A 26,230-nucleotide genomic window follows, 5' to 3' on the forward strand; every position below is an offset into this window, starting at 1 on the left:
TGAGAAGCATTAGATTACTAAAATATGCTAAAGCAGCAGCTTTGGGTGCTACAGATCATGTCATTATAAAGCTGCCATTGATGTCATTCTGCTGTGTATCGCGTATGTGTCGCTGCGTACTAAACACAGCTTGACAGGCTTAACAGAAGTTTGACAGGAATCTGCAAAACGCTGCGTTAAATGATAATATACAGCAAAATAAAACTAAAATTGAAAAGCAGAACATCTGGTCAAACGATGACATGCTGAAGGAAAAAAGCATGTCTGCTTTCAGTCCTTGGACAAATAAAAGTAAAGAGAAGAACAGCAAAGCAATTTAAGCGATTAATGTCTTGTTTGTGGTGATGTGACTCTCCAGACAAACACAGTCCACAATAAAGGGATTTAAGTTGGAATCAGACTGTCTCTTTAGAGTTGGGAGCCCCCCCACCATCTCCCCTTGTGTGAAGTCACATTAAGGAATCTGCTGTAGAAACTTTGTGGAACCGACTCAAAAAGCAATGCACCAGAGGTGGTTATTTCATTCAGGCAGTCTCCAACCACTTATGCTGATTTATCTCCTGCAATAAATGACATTCTTTCCAATCAAGAAAAACACATAAAGCAACATCAGGGAAACCAGAATATAACGAGTGCAAAATAAGCTCTTAAAAGCAGACCACAGTGTATGGAAGGATGCACATTACTGACAGATGTTTTCATCAGATTAATGCTTATTTTTGTCCTTTGAAAAACAACACAATGTGTTTTTGTACAAAGAATCGGAAGAATATGCTATATAGAGCAGACACCCTAATTTGGGCTGCTTTTGTGACTCAATTACAGCATTGACCAATCATGTGTGGGGCTAGATGTGACCCAAAGGTTATGAAACACCTGATGTCCAGCCAGTGTAAGTAGATCTATGGCTGAATTAAGTCAACAGCATTAGTTAGTTTAGGGTTAAAGGAAACTTCAACTGCATTCAACTGCTTTTTTTTTCTTTTCTTTTTTTTAAAATGTCCTAAAGGCCTGTGAAAAACTCTATAATCACTCTGGTTCCTGCAAAGTCCCTGACAAGACTTAAAAATCATGGAAGCTTATCCCCAAACGCATTAAAATATTAAATGTAAAAGCTCCCTCACCTTCCTTGGAGTTCTTCATGCAGATGCGACCGTTGCCATAAAGTCCAGGTGGGCAGCGGCCACAGACGTAGCCCACATGTGGCGGTCTGCGGTTGATGCATTGAACCCCAGGAAAGCAGGGCCTGCTGGCGCATGTAGCTGATAAACTGACAGCCAAAGACCTCACTGATCCTGGGAGATAAAGTTGTATGAGATCAATCATTGTCCTATAAGAAGGCTCGGATTGTAGCAAACACAATCTGCATCTCTGACATCTCTGAAAACATACAAATAAAACTGTTGCAAAGTTCATTTTTGCTTTCTTTCATTAGTTCTAGTCTTACAAGTATCAAATATTAATATACTTACAAATATCCTTGTGTGCTCTGTAATGGTTCAGACTAGAGTAGTAATAGGCAATGAGGAAAAAATCAACGATTACACTGACGGTGTTCCACCTTCAACCTGTGGGCGTTCACTTTTGATCACAAGGCACACAGGCCTCCTTGTGGGAGGCAACGTGTCTCCATACAGTCGCAGTCTGACCTCTCTCAAACAGATTGGTGAAGGTTTACAAATAGTTGCAAACTCATTTATAAATGCAGACAGACTGCCAATGAGTTTATCACAGTTAATCCCGTATTATCATAAACAGTAAGTAACTGACGCATGTAATTGCCAACTTGACTCCATTCAATTGCAACCAAGCCTGATTTGATCTTATTGCTTGTTTTATAACTATCTTGATGCACTGATGACTCATTGAAGACGGCAGCTGACTGCGAGTGATCACAGATCTGGTCCTCGTCTTTGAAACAACCATTTCAAGAAGCAGCAAAATTGAAAGTTGCTCACAAACGATCGCAATGATCTTGGGTGTGCCATGGTCTCCACTGATTTTCCTATTGTGACTGCAGCATTAGCTCTGTAAGGTAACATATCATTGAACTACAGTTTTCCTGAATACAGAGTAAAAAAACAATATTTTTTTTGTCTAAATTGTTTTTGTTTTATGTGAATTTCCCTGTTTCTGAATGGTTGTTCAAGCACACACAGTGGTAAGATCTCCAAAAAAAGATCACATTGGTCGGTTGTTCCTAACATCTGAAAACGACCTGTTTAAGTGTTCTCAAATTGAAATCCTGAATCCCCTTAGGGCAGCTTTTATAGCTAAACTAAAAAAAATATGTATACTACAGTATGTGAATTATTTTCCTGGTACTTATTTTAATGACTGTGATAAAACATTATGGCCAGAATGACTGAATGTTCCCTTTTAAAGTCTCCTTGTCTTCATACTTGCTTGAGGCTCAGCACAGTGTGATACCTCGCACATTAAGGAAAACTTAAATGGAATTTATTGGAAATTTGGAGCTTACCTGCAGCTGGTCTATCATGATCTGATGGTGAAGCTACAGTCGGAGGATTGCTTGTAGTGTTTCTGAATTTAGATTGCTCCTGTTTGACTCGGCGTGGAACAATCTCTGAGAGGTTCTTGAACATGTCTGTGTTAGTCCTGGATAGGTTTAGGTTAGCTGCTTGAGTTTCCCGTGAAGAATCAATATTTGTTTGGGGAACGGTTGGTGTTTTGCGCCTGCTGGTTTCTGCTATTGTGACTTCAGGGCTGGAGCTAATTCCTGCTGTCCTTGTCCAGGTGGTTGATTTCATTTGTGGGTCAATTCTTGGAACTGTTTTCCTGGCCTCAGCTGTCATCTGCGGGGAGCTACCGCTTGAGGTCTTCAGGAAAGCGCCTGTCTTTATTTTGGGTGGTTGGAGCAGAACATCTGGTGTCTCGTAGCCAGTCATATGAGGAGCAGATGTTGAAGGGAAGGCAGCTGGACTGAGAAATACTGTAATAAGAAAGCCACTAATTATGTTCTGGATTGCTATCCTCAATTTTTACATCCAATTGAGCATCAAGATCACCCACTTCAGAACACATTGCATTAAATCAATAATAAAGGACCAAAAAAGAGAGATGGTACAGTGAAGGATGTGGAGGTTGCTGTAAATCAGAAAACCTGGAAGGGCTCAAAAGGTTACGTTTAATGAACTGTGACTCCCAGCAAGAGACGAGACCTTGGGTCAAGTTTGTGTAAAGATATCTCTTGCCACAGTAGTAGCAGAAAACCTCAACAGGCTTCAGACATGGCAGCAGGTCAAATAATCTGACTCATCCTGCTTTACTACAGCAAAGACTTCTTACTTACTAGAATTAAGGCAGATTCAATAAGACTTTGGAGTCTAGTTTTGAATGCCTCTCCAAAACCTTTACCTTTGACACTTGACTTTTCTCAACTTTTTCATTAGAACTGAACTTCCTTCTGCCCGGTTGACTCGTCAAAACTACCAATGACGGTTGATTTGTCAAACCACAACTGATTAGTTGGAGAGGTTAAAGGGTTTAAAGGGTTCGTTTCATTAATCTCAAGGTAACTGCTTTGTAGCTTTGGGTGTGTATTGCTAAGTTTCTTTTCTTTCTGAATAACCTGTACTTAATGTGCAATTGTTGTGCAACTGATGATCTGGAACCTTCAGCATCAAATACTAAAAGACTGAAGTGAGTTTATGAATGTATTTGAGCCTGTATGTATACTTTTGAGCCTTTTTGGATTATAAAAAATCCAAAATAAATTCAAACTTCTGCACACAATTCTTGTTTTAAAGACATATGCTGTCCAATTATTCCACCGTGGAAATAGAACATTTCAAAGAAATCCTCAAAAGAACCACATTTACTATGACATTCATGCCGTTGGTGAGTGGATCTAAACTTGTGACCTGCTTGTCATTTAAAATTTAAGGACCTTGTCCAACTCCACTGACACACAAAGTTATGCGTCTTAAAATGAACTGAGCGTAGAGGTCAAACAAGTCAAGCTGAAGGCCCTCAGTGGACATGTGGAGGATTAAAGAACAAAGGGGATTAGGAAATCCAACTATCTGTCCCTGTGAATCTTCTGCCACAAGGTCCCATAAAAATGGCAAATAATATGCTGCTGAGTTTAATTAATGTTCTGTGCTTTACTGTAGACCCAGATTTTTTTTCCTTTTAGGGGCAGAAACTCCTGTAAACACACACCACAGAGTTCTTCTGTTACTGGAAGGATAATGTGACTGCAGGAATGCAACATCAGCCCCAGTGCTTACGCAAATAATATAAAGCACCTTGAGGCAATATGGTTAATTTGGCACTATGTAAATAAAACTGAATTGAATAGAATATGGATCAACATGATGTCTTTTAGGTGAGAATTCTGGGGCTTTTTTTCTCTTTAGATCGTGAAAGCAACTAATTTAACCCTGTATTAATATTCACCTTGACAAGTATGGGTACGTGCACCAGTGTTGTGCTTGCAGCATGCTGTTAACTTCTCATCTTCAGTTAACAATATCTTTGTAGTTAAAATCCAGGAACCAAAAGTGAAACAATTCCCGTAGACACCCATAAATCCTGGAGTTAGGAACGTGACTGCTCTGCCTAACTCGGGGGTGTCGAACCCCAGACCTCGAGGGCCGGTGTCCTGCAGGTTTTAGATATCACCCTGGGTCAACACACCTGAACCAAATGATAAGTTAATTACCAGAGAACGTCTGGAGAACGTCAAGACATGTTGAGGAGGTCGTTTAGCCATTTAAATCAGCTGTGTTGGATCAAGGACACATCTAAAACCTGCAGGAATCGCCCACTACTGATCATTAAATAGAATGCAGGTTTATGGCAGGATTTGTATTGTGACAAGTATCTTAATTGAGATAGCATTTCTTCGTCACGTCACCATAGCTGCCTAAAGACACGGTTATGTTCCTTGAATGTTGGAGAAAAAAGACAGATCTCTGCATGCCTGAAAAATAATAACTGATTAGCCATTAGCCTTGAAAATTTTGGAAACACCCTCTTTGACCTAAAACAAAGTGTGCTTCAACATCGAGGCATTTCCCACCGACTGGCACAGATTGCAACAATATAAAGGAAACAAATAAAGCTGCAGGTTTGCAACAGCAGAAGTTACCATATTATGCATGTATTTTTATATAATTACTGAGTTTTGGTGGAAGCCAAAAGTCTTTCCAAAACAACGTGAGCAGTCACAGTACAAGGCAGCACTATCAGCCATCTGGTTTCCATTCACTGCTGAGTGCTCCTCCGGGACACACGGCTCCAATGAACGAATTCACTCTTTTTTTGGATAGCTGCTTTAATTTAAATGTAGTTGGAACAACAACAAAATTAGCTACAAGTTTGCTGGAATGCTCGAACCAATATCACAGCAACAAACAGATGAACATATGATAAATGCTGCTGGGAAATGAATAGAGAAATTGACTATTTTTTTATTATGTGAGGCTGTAAACTGTACAGAGGGGCTACACCCTCTCAGACAACAGCAGTGTCTGTTAAACTCAGGGCTGTTTTGGAAAGCAGGATTAACTATAGGAAAATAAGTGGTCTCGTTTGGGTGCCGTGACGCCACCTGACGTTACTTAATCACGCCTAGCTTCCTTTCAGTTTCTGCTCAAGACATATACTATTGTGTAGGGCTGGGCCATATTATACCGTTCACGGTAATACCGGTATAATGTTAGGCAACGATAGGAAAATGAAATATCGCGATAGAATGGGAGTAAAACGCGCATGCGCAGTGCCTTTGTTTTCATACGCACATGGCCGATTGTTGAGTGAAACAGATGAACCAGAATTGGTTTGTAAAAATGGTGCAACTTCCGTGATGTGGAACTGGTTTGGTGTTTGTCCGTCAGATACACAACAAAGCACATTTTTTTGCAGAACATGCAAGCGGCCGTTCTAAGATGCTCTTAAATCTGGGAGTAATCTGGGTCCTAAACTCCGTACGCTTCAGGTCAAACAACACTGCAGCATCACTTAGAGTTAAAAACTGTCTAAATTCTTTCATCTTTAATAAAACGATCAGCATTGCTGCTTTACCAGGTGTAACTATAAAGTTTAACTTCCAGGCATCCATGAAAACAAAAGTTATTACATTTAACGGAGTTAGAAGTTAGCAGGAAGCTAGCGGAAGTTAGCTCGCTAGTTTCGCTAGTTACCTAAGCATGATATTGCATGTTCTGACTGAGAGATTTCTGAAAAAATTCAAACGTACAGCTCTGCTATCACTTCCAACATAAATGAAGACAGGAAACTAAACAGCAGTGACGTTTGTAGGGTTACTGAAGTTTGGCTAGCTGGTATATAATGATGTGCTACGTGATCGCTAGCGACACAGCTATGTTAGCATAACATAAACAGTGAAGCTGGAGGACGAACACTAACACTTTTCCACTTATAAAAGTTAACGTGAAGGTTCTTCATGGTTAGAGACAAATGCAATCGCATGGCAGGATGCTGTAAACGGACCAAACTTCAGTCAGGAGAACAACTGAGATAATCCATCCACAATACGAGGTTAGTCATTAATATACTGCAACAACATGGGAATAGAGCAGCTACCAGAGAATTCAACATTAATGAATCAATGGTACAGAAGTGGAGGAAGCAAGAAGAATGAGTTTAATAAAGTTTGATTTATCTGACTGCTTTGTTTCGCTTAATGTGCCTTATAATCCCGTGCACCTTATGGTCCGAAAAATGCGTACTGCACACTGCAGTTTAATGTTGCAAAGCACCTCTTTTTAACTTCAGTGGATATTATACATGGTTATGCTCAGGATATGTCAGCCCATTTCTACTGGAAATGCCTTTTGGTTAAACTTTCAGCAAGGAATTTGCATTTGCACTGTTACATTTTTATAAAGCTTTAATGTACATAAAAACCAGCTTCTTGTTTAAGTGAAAATAAATGGAAGGTTGTCTTTTTGCGCTAGTAATGTTGTGGAGTTGTATTTTGTCTTGCATCAATTATATCGTCGGTTATATCGTTATCGCAAATTTTCAAATATATATCGTGATAAATATTTTTGGCCATATCGCCCTGCTCTACTATTGTGGTCAGAAGTTTACATCTACTCATCATGGGCACGAATGTCATGGCAATTTTGGGCTTTTAATGATTTCTTTGAACTGTTCTTTTTCCAGGGTGGAATGATTGCACAGCATGCAATGGGACAATGCTGTACAGCACTGTACAGTTAATGACTTCAAAAAAACAAGAACTGGGCGCACACGTTTGAAGTTGTGTTGGATTTTCTCTAATCCACACTGGGCCAAAAGTGTACATACAGGCTAAAATACAGACACACACTCCCACTAATATTTTGTCGGGTCCCTTATGTCATTTAGCAAGTTGCACCTCGACCAGATGCGTTTGGTAGCCTTAACCAAGCTTCTGGTTCAGTCTGGTTATCTGACCACTCATCATGGAAGAGTTGGTTTGCATTAGGGTCAGTTAGCCATAGACTTCTATACAATCTGGCTTCTTCCTGAAACCAGAGGGGTCACCCCCTGCTGGGTATTATAAATAATGCACAATTAAAGAACTTCCACACAGCCTTAATATTTCCAGACCTAGAAGCTACATTTTCTGTCACTTATTCTGGTGACAGGGGCAGCAGTTTAAGCAGGCATGCCCAGACCTTCCTCTCAACAGCCACCTCCTCTCTCTTATGGGGGGCAGAAGCAGATATATTCCCAAGCTGGCTGAAACACATAATCTCACCAGGTCTGCCTAGGGGTCCACTCCCATGCTGGGAAAACCTCAATTAGCAGGCATGCAGGAGGCATCCACCTCAATGGCTCCTTTAAATGTGGAGGAGCAGAGGCTCACGAATGAGTGTCTCTTAGTGGAGCTCCATTTTTTATAAACTGCCTATGGGTAGTAATGCAGTAAGCCCATACTTACCAGTGCACGAAGTCCCATTTCCCACCATTCCTTTGGGGCAGGGGCCGCAGCCATAGGAGCCAAAGCTGTTGAAGCACTGCACTCCCGGAAAACAGGGCTTCCTTTCACATTCATTGATATCCTCCAGACACGTTAAACCTGCCAAAAACACACACAGAGGATGTTGATTCTGTAATCAAAAACCATCACTGGGATTAATCCTCCGCGACTGCAAACATGTGATGTCAGAACAGCCCAGTGTGTTTAAACAAAACAGCCTTAAACATCAAGGGCTTTTATTTTGTTCATTTTTGATTAAAAATCTTTAGGTTTTTAATCATTCTTACCTCGCAGCCCTGCAGGACACTCGCACCTGTACCCACCGGCCACGTTGATGCACTTGCTGCCCAAGCATGGAGCCGACAGACATTCGTCTATGTCGTCGGCGCAGAGTTTGCCCTGAGTACCCTCGGGACACACACACAGGTACTTCCCACTGCCGGCAGGAAAGTTAATATCCGTCACGCATGAGCGTCCATTCTGGCAGCCACACGGCACCACGACAATCTGTGTTGCAGATGGGAAACACAGACACTGCTGAGGAATGTCTGGATTTTATTAATATCTAACAACATCAGTGTATCACATTTACATCAGCAGACTACTGCTTAGCAGCTTATCCCCACTCTACCTCCACAGTGAAGGTGCTCTGGGCGTTACACTCGTCAGACAGCGTAAAGCGGACAGAGCTGCTCGTCCGGAGCCCCTCCTTCTCTGGAACTGATGGGACCCTCCAGATAAGGAGGCCAGCAGGGGAGAGGACAGCACCTTCTGGTCCCTCTTCCAGCTGGAAGAGAAGGGCCGAGCCCTCGGGGTCCGATGCAGTAAACTGGAAGACGAAGTTCTCGCTGGAGAATGTCTGCAAGTCGCTTTGAGGCCGGTGGAAGGTCGGAGGCTTGTTGACTGATAATGCAGACAAAAACAGACTGAGATGCACTTCATCCCACCTCTTATTCCCACCGTACTATTTACTGTCTTCCTACTACAAGCGTTTGATGACAGGAGCTTCCTGTGCTGAAATAAGCTCTTTACAGGGAACCCTGGTTTGGCAAAAACACACCTCCAGGTTTGTTCTGGAACAATCATTGTAAGCACGCATGACCGCCTCTGGACTTGAGCTTTTCTTTTCTTTTCAGCTTTATTTCCCAGTAATGTTTTGGCTGAGGCTGAGGTATGCCACATTAAACAAGAGCTAGACTGAAAATCAGTGGCAACAGGTCTGATGGAGTGACAGATCCAGATTTGACTTTCTTGGTTGAAATCATTGTCAGTATGTACAGAGGAGGTCAGCAGAGAGCTACAACAGGGAGTGACTACAGCCATCTATAAAACACGGTGGAGGCTCTGCCATGGTTTGGGCTCCATTTCAGTCAGTGGTGTTGGAAAACTTCTCAAAATTGATCAATTATGAACACAGAAAATATTTTGAGCTACTATGCAATGCTATCTGGAAAGCATCTGATAGACAGTAGCTTCATTTTTCATCACAACAATGATCCCAAACACACTGCCAATGCAATAAATACCTGGATAGAAAAACACACAGTGGAGCACTATCAGTCATGGATCGGCCTCCCCAGAGCCCAGACCTCAACACTACTGAAGCAGTGTGGGATCATGTGGACAGAGAACAGAACAAAAGGCAGAAACATCCAAAGAAGAGCTTTGAATGTCCTTCAAGAAGCCTGGAGAACTATTCCTGAAGACAACTTAAAGAAATCACAAGAAAGCTGCCTAAGAGAGACAGACTGTGCTGAAGAATAAAGGTGGTCACACCAAATATTGACTTTCAAGCTTGTTAGAATTGTACAAACTCATATACCTCATATACTGTATGTACATACATGTTTATGCGTTTCCTGCCTTCCTAAAAGAGGATTTTCACTTTATTTTGTACTAAAGTGTAAACCGATATTGGTGGACAGCAGCGTCAGTATGGATCATAACTGTATATTTATTATATAAGATGAATATACAGCTTAATTTTTATAGATGCATTCAAGTTCATCTGTATATTGTGTTTTGTTCTTGTGCATTTATTCCTCTGTTTTCTACTTTGTAGTTGAGTTTTGAGACGTGAAAACTGAGAAAATAAAATCCATTTCTACATTTTAATCCTTAAAGTAAGACTAACTGTTACGCTGGTCATTTATTCCAGCGTCCCTTTGCTTTTTGCATGAATCTTGCCTGTCTGTGCTGCTGTGGAAACCAACCATGTGATTTACTCCCGCTCCGAGAGTGGTTAAGTGGCAGGTCAGGGCATGCTGGGAAACCTAAACCTCTGCTCCTTTGATCTGCTAATGGAGACAAACAGGACCACAGTTGGATGGCTACCACTGCACTGACACGGTGAGATAAATGCCTTTTTTCCCTGATGTTGTTCATCTCGAGTTGACTGGAAGGCAGATAGAAAACCAAGTACACGGGCAGAATTTAATGATGGTTCTGAGTTTGTTTAGGTAGAAAATGTTGTTCTCCTTTCAGACGGTGAGATCCACTTCGAGTTGTGTGTACCTTGGTTCACAGACCAGGTGAATTTGGAGGCGTCTGGGTCACAGAGGAGGCAAGGACTGCTGGGATTGGAGTCTCCTGCTGCAAAACACATCCCATCGATGTTGCATGTCCGCTCCTGACAAACAAAGAGAAGCAAACAGATCTGCTTGTGGACTCACTTTTTTTTCAATATTAGCATGTTTTCACATTTTAAAACACATTTTTTTCAGGTGTTTTGTTTAGTGATGAACAGGAAATCAGCTCTAAACACACATCTCTACTGAAGTTAATTCAGTTTAGCTCAGTCTTAGCAGCCACATGTCTACATACTGTTTGTCTACAGCTGTTTGTGTGTTTTTGCTCTGGGCTGTTTGTCTGTCTCCCATAAAACACAGTTCCAGGAACAACAGGACCCCTCACGTACCTCTTTTACACAGAATGTAGAGATTTAAAATAGCCAACTGCTGCTGCTGCTGTAGTCGTCCAAGCAGCAGACCGTCTCGCCCCCCCCAACAGCATGTAAAATGCCTCATCACACTTTTCCACTAAACACCCACTGAATCACATCTGCATCCTCAATCAGCATCCCCGACTAGCACGAACAAACGTTGGAGTGTCCAGGTTTTCATAACATGTCACCTGTTGAGACCATGTGAATAAGAACAGACCAGCAAAAACAGAGCAGGCTGTCTCACAGCCTAATTTATGGGCCTTTTGTCTCCTCCAGTGCCTAACAACTGTCCCTGTGCCCTTCTAGTACAAGAGTGTTTTGCCGTTCTTCAGCTGATGGCTCGGAACAAAGTTTATTTTAGCAATTATGATTTTGTGGATACTTACACACTATGGTTAGTCTTATTTATAAACTGTAAATGAAACAAGGGTATGCATTTTGGTTTTCAAAAAGAAGTTAAACCATTGTGAAAGCTTTGTAAACAAAAGAGAAAAATGATCATACGTCTCACTTGACCCATCCATCCACCCATGACCACAGTAAACATTTTATGATGAGTTTATGATCTTAACTGCTGGTTTCAAGTCTAAAGCTTCCATCACACGGGCCTAAGGACTAGTTAGCAATGATTTGCCAACCACTGGTTGCTAAGAAAAAGTGCAAATTCCTCAACCGGTTAACGAGTGATTACTGGCAGTTGCTAGCATAAAACTGGTTGCCAAGATGTATATGGTGCTTTCAAAGGGTGATCTACTGACCTGCAAGCACTGTCCACCCAGAATTGTCATAGGACCACTTGGTCAATGGGTAACATATAAGCCTATTGGCCCTTTGCAATAACAAGATAACAATAACAAGATAATAACAAGAAGTTTTTAAATTATAAATGTAACTCAATTACAATAAAAGTACGGTGGCCCCTAGAGACAAAGTACGTACAAACTCCAAAACACAAAGGAAGTGCTCCAGGACGCTAGGGGCAGTGTTGAGCTCGATTTGCAAAAAAAAAAACCCGGCAAGTTTGTTGCAAACACATGGAGTTGCTGGAAAACACCTGCAAGGAAAGAACAACCACACTCATGTATATTCAAATAATTTAAAAAAAAAAGTTCATTTACCTGTTACTACCACACACCAAATCCGGTCGTTGGTACTTCCTGGCTTGTGTAGCTACTAGGTAACAAAAGCTTGCACGTGCTTCGGAGCTTGTATGTGCTTTGGAATTTGTATGTGCTTTGTCTCTAGGGGCCACCGTAGAAAAGCATATAAACCAAGATTAAAACTTCTGAAATGTATATAGTGACTGAAACTTTACAATAAAGCAACTGTTTCCTATGATCGACATCAGGGCAAATAAAGAATTTTAAAATTGTGAAAAGTAGCAAATGGGATTTCTCAAATTAAGGGCTCCAGATGGACAAACATCCATATTTTGGCATTTTTTCGACTTCCCTACCCTTTTCTGAGTGCTTTACAAACAAAAAATAAAGATGGCAAACAAATGATGCCAATTTTAATAATGAATAATAATAAAAATAATACTTTTCATTAAGATGTTATCCATCTTAATGAAAAGTATTTTTATTAGCTTCCCAAGAACAAAAACATTGCTCCGTCTTGCATGCGAGTTACCTTTAACTTACAGAGTCCAGAGCGTGAGGCCTCACAGACCTGACAAATACCATCGTAGATTGTCAGCGTCTTTGCCTGGCTGTACTGAGAGCCGTTATTGCTGACCTAGTACAGAAAAAGAGGAAGGCGATAACGCAAAGACCTTTAGACAAAGCAGTCAACACCTAACAAAAGAGATTTTAATTCCAAGTGAAAATGAGAATGAGCCTTGCCTTAATCTCCCAGCGTGCGTATGGTTTGTCATCCATCATAAAGTCTTCTGTATTGATGGCAGCAGTGCTCAGAGATGGTACAGCACAGTCTAAAACCTTGGAGCTGAGGAAGGTGGCTTTTGTTCGCTGTTTTTCCCCTGGAACCCACGCTTTGTTTATGTACTGCAGAAGGAATTCAAAGGAAAGGTGAACAAAACAGCACTTGAACTCTCTTAATTGATTTTAGCCTTAGCCTCATCTCACCTTCAGTCTAGTGGCATAGCAGCTTAGGTCAGGAGAGTCAATGAAACCGAGGCCAAAGACCCGAATGCTGCGACAGTCGAAAACTCGAATATCACAGAGGCCACTGTTCTCCAAATCGGTTATCTCAACCGGTTGGCCTATTAGAAGAGAGACTGCTCAAAGGCAAGTTTTTTTTGACTTGATATAACTAATTTCAAGTTTTAAGAGATTAGTATCAGTGTGACTTTTAATCTACTTTACTCTGTAGTTGTATGTTTGGTATATGTATAACTGTTCCTGATACTCACTGACAGCCAGGCTGCAGTCATGGAAGCTGTAGTTGGGAAAACACTGGCAGCCCCACTCTGTACACTCTCCATTTCCATTGCAGAAATTGGGGCATCGCAGCGCAGTAATCACTTCCCCATGCGTTCCCGGTGTACTGGCCACCTCCAAGGCTCTGTGGGTCAGATTTTCCAGCAGCTTTCTCTCACATTCATTCTCCAGGTATGGCAACAGCGCCTCTTCCCATCCCAGGTCATCTTTAAGCTGTAGGTCTAGCATGCAGAGATCCACTGCCTCACCAAGGCGGCGTCCCAGCAGCTCCCGGCACACTGCTCCAACAGTGGAGTTGACCAAAGCCAGTTGGCATACTTCAAGGGCTTTGGCTGAGGTGAGACCACTTGGCGTGGGCCACTGGGGTTGCACCTCTGGTTGAGCTTCCACCTGGTGATCCTCTGGGAAAAAGTAGGCGTAGCTTTCCAGATCAGCCTGGCTTAGGCTCTGTGCCATTAACACAGGCTGGAATGACGCCTGTCTCTTTGGCCTGTCAACAGAAAGCAGAAGATCCTTTCTGAACTCATCGTCCAGTTCAGGATCCCTGTCACTGTTCTGATTATTCTTGCCGTGAAACCAGAGGTGCCGCCTCTCGACAGGGTGACTGCTGAAGGCAGATATATCCAGAATGCTTTCCTCTTTTTCCAGGCTCTTGATGTATTCGACTGTTGTGTCCATTGAGGGGAACACAGATGTGTAATCCACATTATCATATGCTATGCAGTCTGAGTGAGCAGAGGGATTGTACAAGTTTCTCGTCCCCCTTCCAGCTTCTTGAGAAGTGCTGGATCCTGTTTGGCACCGACAGAAAGGCCTCCTGAGGTCCTGTGTCATACCAGGAGGTGTTTTGTCAAATAAACTCTCACCAGGAGCTATCCTAACACACACAAAGTAAAGGAAAACAAATAACGTTGTGGAGACTTCAGCTGAATCATGGTGGCAATAAGGAAAGATTAGAATTCTGAAAATTAGAAATCTACACTGTGTCCCAGACTGACCTCCAGGTTTCTATGAAGCTGTGCAAGTCATCAGGGCCATAGAACCCACCATCAGAGGCCTGGAAGTCATTGTTGCCGTTCCGGTCGAAGGTGCCACAGAGGCCTTGAGTGTTTCCATAGTCTACGCTGGGTGCCCGGACAGACAGGCTCATCCCCCAATCACCAACATCAGCCCTAACAAAGGCCCCGGAAGGAAAGATCAACTACAAGAGGAGAGTCACATCCAACAGCTAGTTAACATAGTCTCCTCATGCATTAAAAATTCAACTTATATGACAGATCTGAATGAAGGACAGATCATTCTTGCATGATTTTACCATGAATTTAGCCAAATAACTAGACACCAGTTTCCAAATGTCCAGATACCTACGGTGACCTTCTTCCCTTGGTGGGACTCCAGCACCCTGACCCGACTCCCCTCACTGTCACCGAGGTTCTTAAGATCAAGCTGTGGCCTCGTTTCCTGCGGTTGCCCATTGCACATGTCAAAGATGGCAAGCTCGTTCCCCTCTCGCACTACAACGCCGCAGTTACATGCAACGGAGTAGTGTCGACTGCTGCAGTCCCACTGGCGAGAATGGACTTCGAATTCCCTGGAGAGGCTCTGGTAAAGGACAAATGTGCCAGTCTGGTGGTTCTCGTAACGCCTGAAAAGGAAATGCAGATTTTTTAATAAGAATTTGAAGACTTTAACTGTTGCACTAACTGCCCTATAAATGGATTCATTTAACAAAAGCTGGAGGTAAGTTACCTGCCATCTAGTGTAATGATATGCGGGTCAGTCAAAGAGTAGCACGTGGAAGTGGGAATATCCTGGACCGTGACCTGGGGGTGGGAGGTAGAGGTCACCAGAAGAAAGATTAAGGGGGCTATACCCTCTGACCCTGTGGTCTTAGGCTTTGATGTTTTCACTGAACACAGATGAAAAAGCTCCTCAGAGACAGAGTGTCTGGAGGGCTGACATCACATCTTACATAATGTCACCGCTTGTATGGACACAACTAATGACCGCTTAGAGAGGCGCTCTTTAAGTATTATGTCAAACCATCAAACAAGTGCATGTTTGGTCCTGAACCACAACCTCTCCTTCAGTGTTAAAAAGAACTGTATAATTGTGTGTATGTGTAAACAATATGATGGAAAAACCTGCTATTTGGAGCCATTGTAGTACTTCTCTTTAATTAAAGTAATACTTTCATTCGACATTTAGCTTTAGAAGCTGGTCCTCTCTTCCTGTTAGGCATAATGGAATCCATTGAAATGCCACTTGAAGACCCTCTATTTATCCTGAATAAGTCCAGGAACCCATTTAAGGACTGTGTTTATTGTAGGACCCTAGCACAAAGCATCCATGGTGCCACAAACCCAGCTTTTACCCACTAGTGACCCTATAGATCTTATTAAAAGCTCCTCAAGGGCCAGAGGAGAGCCTTTGTGTGACAGTTTTTCCAAAAAAGAAAGTCCTCTTAAGGTTGCTCCACATGCCACATTTAACTTGCATGCCTCAGATTCCAGCTGTCGCCCAAACCTCCTCAGGGTTTCCTTCCAAGATCCTCACGAATGGTTTGAAATTTATTTCAAAAGTGGAAAAATCGTCAAGCATCTCTCAATCTGCCTCAAGGATATTGTGTAGGACAACTGTAGCTGCAATTTCTAGCTCTTCAGATCCCAGCAGACTCTGTATTCACCACACAAACAAACCCATTTCCAAAACTTTGTACACATAAAATGTAAATAAAAACAGAATGCAATGACTTGAAAACTTCATATAATCATATTTTATTCTGTTTTTATCCACACGAACAATCTGTCATTCTAAATGACCTCACTCACTTTGAGGGATGTCGGGACGTAGCTTCTCCAAAGGCGTGGTGCAGAGGGTCCAGGCGAAGCACCGATCAGGCTCATGCGGTTCCCATCACGTGTGAAATCAGTCACAGCAGTGACAAAAAACTTTGCCCAACCGCAGCTGCCTTCACTGCAGGTGTTTGGCTGGAGCTGCACCTGGCAGGCGGACAGCACCACGTTGGAGACCTCATGGCCCAGGCTGTCTGTGGATGTCAGCACAGCAGTAAATTAATGTTAACAGACAGCACACAGCTGCCTGCACAACTGTAATGATGTCTTTCTTAGCCGGCTTCAATGCGATGATGTACAAGGTGAGTCTGGGAATAACAATAATAAGATCCCAGAGGAAATGAGAAATGCTTGAAATTGTTTTGATTGTTTTATTAATGCGCGACTGTGGCCTCAGTAGTTAATTCAGCTGCTCTAATTTGTGTTTGGTGATTTTTGTTAATTACCCAATAACGGGTACATTAATGCTTAAATGGGGGCAATATTTGTCCAACTATAGTGGTTGCTGCAGGCAGTACTTAACTAAATTGCAGGTTAACCTTAAATATACTCAAGCTGTAGATTTATTATGTCCTTGCAGATAAAGGTGATGACACAGACTCTATCTCCTGTTTTCCCACAGGTCTGACCTGGATTGTTGACAGTCAGAGCCAGAGGGACTCCACACTGGTGGCCGATGTTGGAGGTGAAGCAGGGGATGGGGACGGTACTGTGGACAGTCACCTCGTGCTCCTTACTGTTCTCTGCTATGTGGAGCACATCTGGAGAGAACTGAGGAGAAAGGAATAAGAGTCTATGAGGTTCTCACTGAGAAATGAAACCAAACTGGGGTTTTAAAACAGTCAGAGGAGGCTTTACCTTCAGCCCAGCGTAGAAACTCTCACTGTCTTTTGAAGTCGATCTTGTGTGGCTGGAGTTGGCTCTGAAAGTCGACACACTGCAGGAGAACTACAGGGGAAATATCAGCTGAAGCATGAAGTCTGAATCAGCTGCTTTTAAATCATTTTTTCATCCGACTTAACAACAAAGCCAGACCCCAAAACCCCTTTATGGTTAGAAAACCATCTCATCTCTTTATCCATAACTATTGGTTTCTTATCTAAACCATTTATCCACTACCTTTAGTGGCTACTGAAGAACAAGCATGATGATGGGACATGAACAGCAGAAACTGTAGCTACAAATAAACGCATGCATCAAATAGATAAATAACCAAACAATGAGCAAAAGTGGTTGGACTATGTCTCTAAACCTAAACATGCTAGATACTGATAATGGACAACAAAAAAACAAAGAGACTTTAAAGCGATGGCTACAGTGAGTCTACGTAGAGGTCGGCATTCACTCAAACTTTAACCTCAGTCTGGCTTCTTGGCTAGCTTTGTGTTAGCATCAGCAAACATCGCTTGTTAAACTATGAATCTGAAAACTGAGAAACACTAAATCTGGATGTTTAAATAAATCATTTATCCAATTCTTTACTGTTAGCTACAGCAGTCGGTTTACCTAATAATGTCTAACATTTTATACATTTTAACTAGTTTTTCAGTTGTTTATCGTGCATGTTTGGCTCAAAATCTAAATGCGCCGCTGATTTCCACTGCTTTTAGTTTTTTTACACACTTACTAGTTTCATATTTTTAGCCAGCAATATCAGCTGTTAGCATTCTTTTAGTGACCAAGTCCAACGTATTTTCATTTTATAATTGTTTTCATTTAACTCATGTATGCATTTATTTTCTTTCAGTTGCAGTTTCTGCTGTTCAAGTCCCATCATCACATTTGTCCTTCATATACTTTTTTCTTGTTGTCTTTTTTCAGATCAGTTGAGCTAATCTACTTCTGCTACAGAAGTACACACTGGGGTACTTGTAGCCCTTTCTGTGAATCACTGATCTAAGAGAAGTAAAAGATGAAGGTATACTGGAGTTTGAAACCACCTTTCACATTTTGATTGCTCAAACAAACTTGAGCTATGTAACTGTCAACTGATGTGGATAAACGAGAGTGGAAGAGTGCATTACCTTTTCACACTGTGTTATGAAAAAGACCAGCAGTGTGCAACTGTCACTGTATTGGTGATTCATCAAAATGTTTCCAGATATAGCTCATAACACAACAAACCAATGCTCCAAAAGCACTAATATTTAACTCTCTTTCATGGTTTAAAAGAAATGAAGATGACCTCTGACCCTGCCCAGCTGCTATATCAACACACGCTAAAGACGAGCCCCATGAGCAAACCCAGCCCTGCATAACATCTGCTAGACCAAACTAACATAACCCCGGTGTACAGACATGGGAGCAACGTGGTCCACAGCTGCAAGATGACAAAAACTGGGAGTGACATCACCTCGGTGTCAAATGGTATCACGCTGAAAAATCAAATAACTTTGTGTTTCCTAGCAACATATCACTTCTCAAGGAAATGAAAGCTATCAGCAGCCTGCACAGTCTGGCTGTATGGAAATGAGGCTGTGCAGCAGCGTGTTGACATCCTGGAAAGACAAAGGTCAATCATAACAGTTTTTACTCCAGTGCAGGGCAGGAGTGCAGCGACTCAGCGTCAGCTTCAGCTGCAAGAAGGCAATCTTGTCGACAGCTACTCATATTTAGTTGTCATTTTAACCAATCTTCGGATTTCTTTATTCTTTTGCTGCTGTCTGGTTTTAGTGCTATTAGCAATTATTCTTCCTAGTAAATCTTCAGTTCTTCTGATTATTGTCTTGCATACTGAGCTTTCAAAACAAAGCTAAATTCGATCCTCCTAGGACACAAAGATGACGTCAAAGAACATCCACGTGCTAAGGTTTATTGAATAAACTCTTTCCATCGCCCTAAAGGCAACCTGGTAAAGAAATAAAGCTGCTGGCATTCTGATTTGATTATTAATAATAATTTGGAGCATTCTGAAAATAACCCAGAACTACAACAAACCATAAAATGTATCTGGTATTTTCGTGCTACTGTGAATCTGCTCTCTCCTAAGCCCTGAATGCAGATGGTTCTTGGTGCTGGACACTTTTTGTTTTTTGTAGAGTTTTGCTGAGGAGTCACAGTTGAGAAGGTGTTGGTAGCAAAATAGCAAACACTACCTGCGAAGGACAAAACAGGGTTTGCATTTGCTTAATTCAATCTTGAAATCATAAACTTTCATTTGGCTTTTTGTTGCCTGTTAAAAAAAATCTACATTTTTAAACAATGACCAGGAGGACATCTTGACCCACCTATCTGGTGGCTATGTCGCAAACCCCAAGAAATGACCAGATTACAAGATGCAGACAAGCCAGTGGGTACCCTGCGTTGGTGTGCAATGATACTGTAAGGTCTGCCTCTGTGTGATATTTTTCAAAGCCATTTTTCCCTTCTCAAGATAATTAAGTGTTGGGCTATTTTTCCCTTTGCTTTTTGGAACATCTGCATAAACACATTTTGTGGGCCTCCTAATAATGCAATCTTTCTGCTGAAACTGGATAAAAAAACAAAGAAAGGAAAACTTTGGCAGCCCCAAAACCCAAGTACTCGAGAATTTTGAAAAAGGAAAGCCACATGGACAACTCTGGAACCAGAAAAAATACACATTTTGGGATTTAGGCAAATGATAACGTGCAAAACTTCTCTTCGTCTGCAAGAAGGCATCATCCAAACAGCTGACAAGATGGTATCTCACAAGAAATATCCATATTTAATGTCTATATTTAATATAACCCAAACACTTCCTTTATCGTTGTGCAAGAACAGCTACACTACTGCATGAATGAAGAGTTGCCAAGATTTCAACGTAAGAAACAGCTTTATTTTATATACGTGCGTCGGTTCATGTAAAAATAACTTCCTAGAATTCACTGTGAAGATGTGAATGGAGATCGGCTTACATGGGACACATATGGAGCAAGGCTTTTCCAAACTGCAACTGATTTAACTTCCCCACCCTTTTCTTGCATTCTCTCGACTGCATATGACACATGTTGCTTCTCTGCGTTTTCTCTGTGAGCCTGAACTCATGAAAAAAAAAAAATCAGTTCAGCATGATCATGGGCCACTCGAGGAGGTCAAACCCACCACATGTGCTCCCCAAAACTTTCAACACAGTCTGGCAGGAATTACCGTTTCTCCAAGCCTGAAGCGAACGCCATCCATCTCCACCACAGAGAAGGGCTTCAGCGTGGCTTCCTGTCTGATCTCGGCCTTCATGCTATTGCTGATGTGTCTGGCCCAAACCACCTGGAAGCCCAGCGTCTGGCTCCATGGTGGCGAGACGAAGGAGCACCTCAGGTGGACGCTGTGGCCGATGAGCTCCGCAGTGATCACCGGTCGGGAGGGCAGGGACGGGACGGCCTCTGAAAGCAGATTTGGGCAGTTGCTGAAGTCACAATAATTGGTTTTCTTTTTAATTTTTTACAGTAAATTGAGGATGCAGGGACCTTCTTTATACAGAGATGAACACATATTTTAAGAGTCTTGTACCTTTGCATTGACCGTTGTTTTCCACCTCCCCTGCTGGGCATAGCCTGGGCCCCAAATCTGAAGCAACTGAAAGATGAGATTCATCAAATATCTTTCTACTATTAGGCTAAAAACATATACCATAATTCATCTCTGTAATCTAAGAATAAAGTTAATTCAGTGAGGTTTTCGTTTTCTCATCCAAATGAATCCCTTAGAGTGGCTTGGCCAAACCATCCAACCTCAGGTTTCCTTTATTAGGGTCTTGCTGATATTTCCATCTACATCAGCTCCAACACTTTCATTAAACTTTGAACTTCTACAGCAAAAATAAAGCAGATGAATGCTCACCTTTTGCACAGTATCCCATGCACCCCTGCGTTGGCTGCAGGTAGTAAACCATGAACTCTCCACAGTTTCGCACCTTGACAGGGATACGGAAAAGGCAGCAGTCTTTGGAACTTCCGTGGAAGAACTGCCAGGTGGCACAGGCGGAGAGCTGGCGGATCTCGCCAGGACGTGGCAGTGAGGTGTCTTTCAGTGACAGCCACACCGGAGCCTGGGTACCACAGCGGTTCATCTGCAAGAGGCCGCAAACAGAAACAGTCATTACCTTTATAGAGGTGGTTATTATACCCTGCACCTGTACTGGAGGTGTCTATTATATCACTTGTTTGAATGATAGATATTTAATGGTGCTTTTTGGCAGTGAAGGAAGCAGTCAGTGTAGAGACTTGAAGGAATGTGAGCACAGACACCTCTGTGACAGAACTTGCTTGTCATTTTGACCATTTTACCTCAACACAGGCGGTCGGCATCTCTGCTGGCTTGTTGTTGATCCAGAACCTGTACCAGCCTGGTGACAGCGAGTGGTCACAGATCAGATCCTGGATGGCGGTGTTCTGGATTTCAGTGGAGTCAAAGTCAACACTTCGATAAGGATTGCTCAAACTCCGATGACCTCCCGGGTAACACTCTGGAGCTGAGAACAAGAACGACAAAGATGTCAAACTGAGAACTCGTGAAAGGGGTAAAGACGGCAAAATAATGTGGAAAAGAATTTGTTCATATGCCTTAAACAAAAAGCTACAGAGAGCGTATGTTATGAGAACCTTAAGTTGATGATGTTCTCTTGGAAGCTTGCCTCTGCAGGAAAAAGCAGTGTTTTCAAACCTTAAACCCCTTCCTCTCAATCCATCTGCTTTGAGCTAAATTAAATGAAAACTGGACATGATTAGATCAGGTCTTTATCTGTGTCAGAGTCCTGCTGTTTAGTTGTGTAAAAGACAGACATTGCAGAGGTAGACAAAACAAAATCACAAGACTTTGGGTGAAAACTTTTAACTTTTACTCTTTTTTTGTTTCCTACGCCACTTCACACTGACCTATGAATCACTCAAGGATAAAAAAGGCCCCACCTCAAGTGATGCACCAGCGTTGTATCTACACATAATAGACAATTTAAAAAAAAGAAACTGATTTAAAATGTATCTTTAGGCACTATGTTACTAGCAGCCTTTCAGAAAAACACATCGTTTGTTCCCATTTTTTTAGTTGGATCTATAAAAAAATGCAAATGTTCAACAGTGAGTGTTTACAGGCAACTGTTAAACACGGTGGAGTCTATGTCATTGTTGATGCTGCATTTCAGTCTGTGGTGTTGGAGATCTTGTCAAAATTGATGGAATATGAACACAGAAACAGTGCCATCAGATTTTGATCCACCATCTAATACCATCTGGAAATCATCTGATTGGTAACAGCTTCTTTTTTCATCATGACAATGTTCCCAAACACACTGCCAATGCAGTAAAATCATACCTGTATAGAAAAACACACAGTGGAGCACTATCAGTCATGGATCGGCCTTCTCAGATCCTGAACCTCAACATTATTGAAGCAATGTGGGATCATGTTGACAGAGAACAGAACAAAAGGCAGAAGCATCCAAAGAAGAGCTTTGAATGTCCTTCAAGAAGCCTGGAGAACTAGCGAACTCAAGACTTTTGCACACTAAAGTACACTCAATATCAAAGTTAATTAATTCTCAGTCTTGCAAAGCCAGAAAAAGGTGAAAAAACAATCAGTTATACACTAAACGGACATAAGCCTCGGTTTAAAGTTGAGGATGAAGGATTTAACTGAGCAGGCTTTAGTTTTAACTTCAGTATGACCTTCTGATTTGATCTCTAAACCCAGGAGTGAGAAAACAGTGTGTTTATTATAACAGAAGAATTATGTGACGAACCAGTAAGTGACCAAAACTCAAAGCTGTCTAAAGGAAAAGGTGACAAACAGAAACAATTTGCTGTTTTGTGTTAGGGTGTTGAACATCTCACCGCCACAGGTTATCTAAATTGCCTAGAATAACAGAAATTCCAGTAAGCCTCTCGCTTCTCTTAACTCGCCCCAGGAAAGGACGCTAAAACCAACGGCACATGACAGGCCTCTGAACACCGCCTGCAGCTGGAAGCTGAGAAGACCGGAGGAATTATTTCCACCAAACACGTACTTTTCCACACCGCCACACTCCCAAAAGCTCTACATCTGTGGAGTGAAATAGGTCAAACTTGTCAGCAGAGGTCTTTGTTAACAAACCTTAGAGGCAGATGAGTAAAGTCACATCAGGGAAAACAAATGTTCAGGGTATTTAGGATGTTTTAGGAGCCACAAAGTCATGATTGGGCAGGGTAAAGTTGCCGCCAGTGATCCCAAGCCTAAACAAGGGCTTACCGGCTGGTCTGCGTGCTGACAGCCTCTTGAAACCAAATGCTTTTATTTACACTGTCGCCTGTCTGAGCGTCCACCTCGTCTGGAAGCTCCGCTGACAAGATTCGAGGTCACAGGTTGTCCAAACAACTAGGGCTTCAGGAAGGAGGTGCTGCTGGCTAAACTGTTCCAATTGGCGTCTTAATGAGTTTACAAAGAAGTGGGGGAGGTAAATGAGTAGCCCCCCTGGGGGGTTTAGAGTTATCCCACTGGGAGAGAAGACCCTCAGGAGCCCAGATGTGCAGGGACTTAACTGGGAATACTCCAGTTACTCCAGTTTCTCAGCAAAAGTGTTGTGTTATCACCAAGGGAGTTGTTGGCCTTTTTCCCAGAGGGCCCACAGTCAGAAACTACACAGTCAGACCACCAGGGAAAGGGCAAAGAGCCTGAATGAATTGTGAAAATACTAAAATGATAGGATGATGATGAGTTACTCTCACTGATGAAAGCATTTTTTGTGAAGGGTAACACTTATAATGCTTCATTGTCTTTATTTAAAAACACGGTTTGAAGCAGTAATGATAGATAACCAGAAAATACATATTTTGCCACAAGTTCCTTAAAGAGGTTGGAAAGTGGCATTTATACTACTGACAGACCCCGAAACTCTTTAATAAAACCTCAGACTTCAGGGAAAGTGAAGAAGTCTCGCATTGTGTTGGATTGTTAATCTCTAGTTAGTCTTGGGGAGGAAGAACTTTAAAAGACAGGAATTTCAACAGGATGTTTCAGGAAGAGGATGAGGACAAGTGGTTGTGTAAAGAACAGGTAGTTATTAGGACATTATTACATGACAACATGAGTCCTCTGTACTCACAGGTCGGCCTTCACCTGTCTTTGAACCCAACCTTCATTTGTTCTGAGCAGCACACCTGTAAAACCTTTTTATCACTGGACAGTGATGCTGTTGTGTTCATAAAGGGGACCAATCTCTCTCTCTGTCACACACACACACACACACACACACACACACACACACACACACACACACACACACACACACACGCTAAAAACCTTGAGACTTATAATTCACATATATACCTAATGATAACTTTATTAGGTACATCGTTTTAACTAATTACATAGCAGCAACTTAATGCACTTCGGTATGTAGCCAAGTCAAGATGAACGGTTAAAGTTCAGTATGAGCATGAGATTTAAGTGACTTTAAATGTGGCATGGTTGTTGGAGGTTCAGCTGGTTTTAACACTTTTTGTTCATGGTACATCTGCAAGGTCAGCAGGTTAAATGTACTTTTTTACTTGATAAGCTTTTTCTTTTCTTTACTACTGAATGTCACGTACAAATCAATAGAAGGCTGCTGTCAACAGGACAAAATGTGCTCAAATTGTGGTAAACTTTGCTTTGGCACAGTAATGTCTGGAAACCTCTGGGAAGACCCCACAGTGTTTCATTGTATGACTTAAAGTTTACAATGGTGTGCTTTGATCTGCTGCTGGACGCCCTGCAGACAAAGATGTGAGCGAGATCAAGACAGGGTGACAGGTTGGAGTAAACTGAGCGCATTTTTGTTACAGTCAGGACTCGTAATCGGCACAATTGCAGCTCCAAGATTTTCTTTGTTTTGGTCATTGCATTCACTCCCATCCTAAATTCTGACAGCTGGGAAAACAGCAGCTCACCAAATCTGACCTTTATGCGCACCTTTTTACAGTCCTCTTTGAAATCCCAGCAAGGGAAGAAGACCAGGGAGAGCAACAATCCCTTGAAATTACTGTATAATATTAAGTAACAGTGAATTATACTCTTTAATGAGTCATAACTCTGTGTTCTGATCTTGTTTCAATTATGACCACTTAACTTCCTGCTCTCTTCACCAGTTTGACATTTTTATTTCCATTTGGGTTCAACTTGCCACATTTTTTCCAAATGATAATCAGCTCCATGTTGGTGAATTAAAGCCCACACATGCATGACTTTATCTCTAAATGATGGGAAAAGAACCCCATTGCATGAAAGGGAAAATAAACTTGTGATCAGATAATAATTTCTGCACCAATTAAGAATCTTTTAAAAACATCTTTAGATCAGAAGGAGAGAAAAAAAAATCTTTTCTCCAGATTCAAACATCTAATTATTGTTTCTCTCTGTTTCTTTGTGATTGGCTTGGCTGTGTTCTGGTGCCTTTGAAGGGTCCATTTAACCCTTTGGAGCTGAGTGATGGGAATGCAGTCCAAGTCACGCAGATTTCTTTTCTTTTCTTTCTTTCTTTTTACACGTAACACTTTCTTATCTCTGCATTCCATTTAAGAACACATTTCGAAGTCCGCTCTCAGTCTCGCTTTTTGCATCTGCTTCTATTTCAGCTCAAATCACGGCAAAGTCTTCAAACTAGTCTTTAAAAAGACCCGGTGCGTTTAAACAAGGCATGCACTTACCATGTTGCGCTATTGCCGCTAATTGCACGACCCCCAGCAGCAGAGCGATGCGTAAAAATCCAAAGAACGACAGGCGCACTGAACCAAATGCGCAACAGACCATGACTGCGGCTCCAGGTTAAACAGATGCAGCAGGCTCGGACCAGTCCACGGGTCCCATTGAAAGTTTGGAGAAATGTGGCGAATTTGGGGCAAAGTGCACTTTGTCTCTCCTCCGCGCATTCGCGTTTTGGTGATTAGAGGAAAGCTTGCGCTCCGCTCGCGGGCTTTCAGATCGCTGAGAGAGAATAAGAAGAGGAGGGGAGGGGGGTGAGAGTAAATCACGGAGATGGTAGGTGGGTCCTCTTCTCTGTAATCCCCCGAAACATCACGTGGCCACAAATAAATTAATCATCCATCCCATTCGTCTTCGTCAGAGCTGCACAAACACGCCGTGCTCCTTGCAGGCTGTTTAG

The 26,230-nt window shown here is 42.1% G+C and overlaps 1 protein-coding gene across 2 annotated transcripts in view; it reads right to left on the reverse strand.

Annotated features, from left to right (window-relative positions):
• Positions 1-26,230, reverse strand: part of si:ch211-246m6.5 (von Willebrand factor D and EGF domain-containing protein) — a 39,438-nt gene extending 13,208 nt beyond the window's left edge. Inside the window, exons 1-21 of one of the 2 annotated variants that reach the window (XM_076880679.1) lie at positions 25,776-26,230; positions 21,405-21,589; positions 20,959-21,187; positions 20,629-20,694; positions 20,269-20,501; positions 17,020-17,109; positions 16,791-16,932; positions 16,138-16,355; positions 15,056-15,129; positions 14,675-14,951; positions 14,305-14,507; positions 13,279-14,183; positions 12,992-13,128; positions 12,749-12,910; positions 12,537-12,641; positions 10,475-10,589; positions 8,592-8,863; positions 8,248-8,467; positions 7,922-8,059; positions 2,483-2,953; positions 1,125-1,295 (exon numbers count right to left, since the gene is read on the reverse strand). In XM_076880679.1, the coding sequence (XP_076736794.1) occupies positions 1,125-1,295; positions 2,483-2,953; positions 7,922-8,059; positions 8,248-8,467; positions 8,592-8,863; positions 10,475-10,589; positions 12,537-12,641; positions 12,749-12,910; positions 12,992-13,128; positions 13,279-14,183; positions 14,305-14,507; positions 14,675-14,951; positions 15,056-15,129; positions 16,138-16,355; positions 16,791-16,932; positions 17,020-17,109; positions 20,269-20,501; positions 20,629-20,694; positions 20,959-21,187; positions 21,405-21,589; positions 25,776-25,878 (4,516 nt within the window). In that variant the 5' untranslated portion in view covers positions 25,879-26,230. The remainder of the gene's footprint in view (positions 1-1,124; positions 1,296-2,482; positions 2,954-7,921; positions 8,060-8,247; positions 8,468-8,591; positions 8,864-10,474; positions 10,590-12,536; positions 12,642-12,748; positions 12,911-12,991; positions 13,129-13,278; positions 14,184-14,304; positions 14,508-14,674; positions 14,952-15,055; positions 15,130-16,137; positions 16,356-16,790; positions 16,933-17,019; positions 17,110-20,268; positions 20,502-20,628; positions 20,695-20,958; positions 21,188-21,404; positions 21,590-25,775) is intronic. The other variant, XM_004563358.6, reaches the window with a different exon arrangement.

Source organism: Maylandia zebra, linkage group LG23 (genome assembly GCF_041146795.1).
Source record: "Maylandia zebra isolate NMK-2024a linkage group LG23, Mzebra_GT3a, whole genome shotgun sequence".
Taxonomy (NCBI): domain Eukaryota; kingdom Metazoa; phylum Chordata; class Actinopteri; order Cichliformes; family Cichlidae; genus Maylandia; species Maylandia zebra.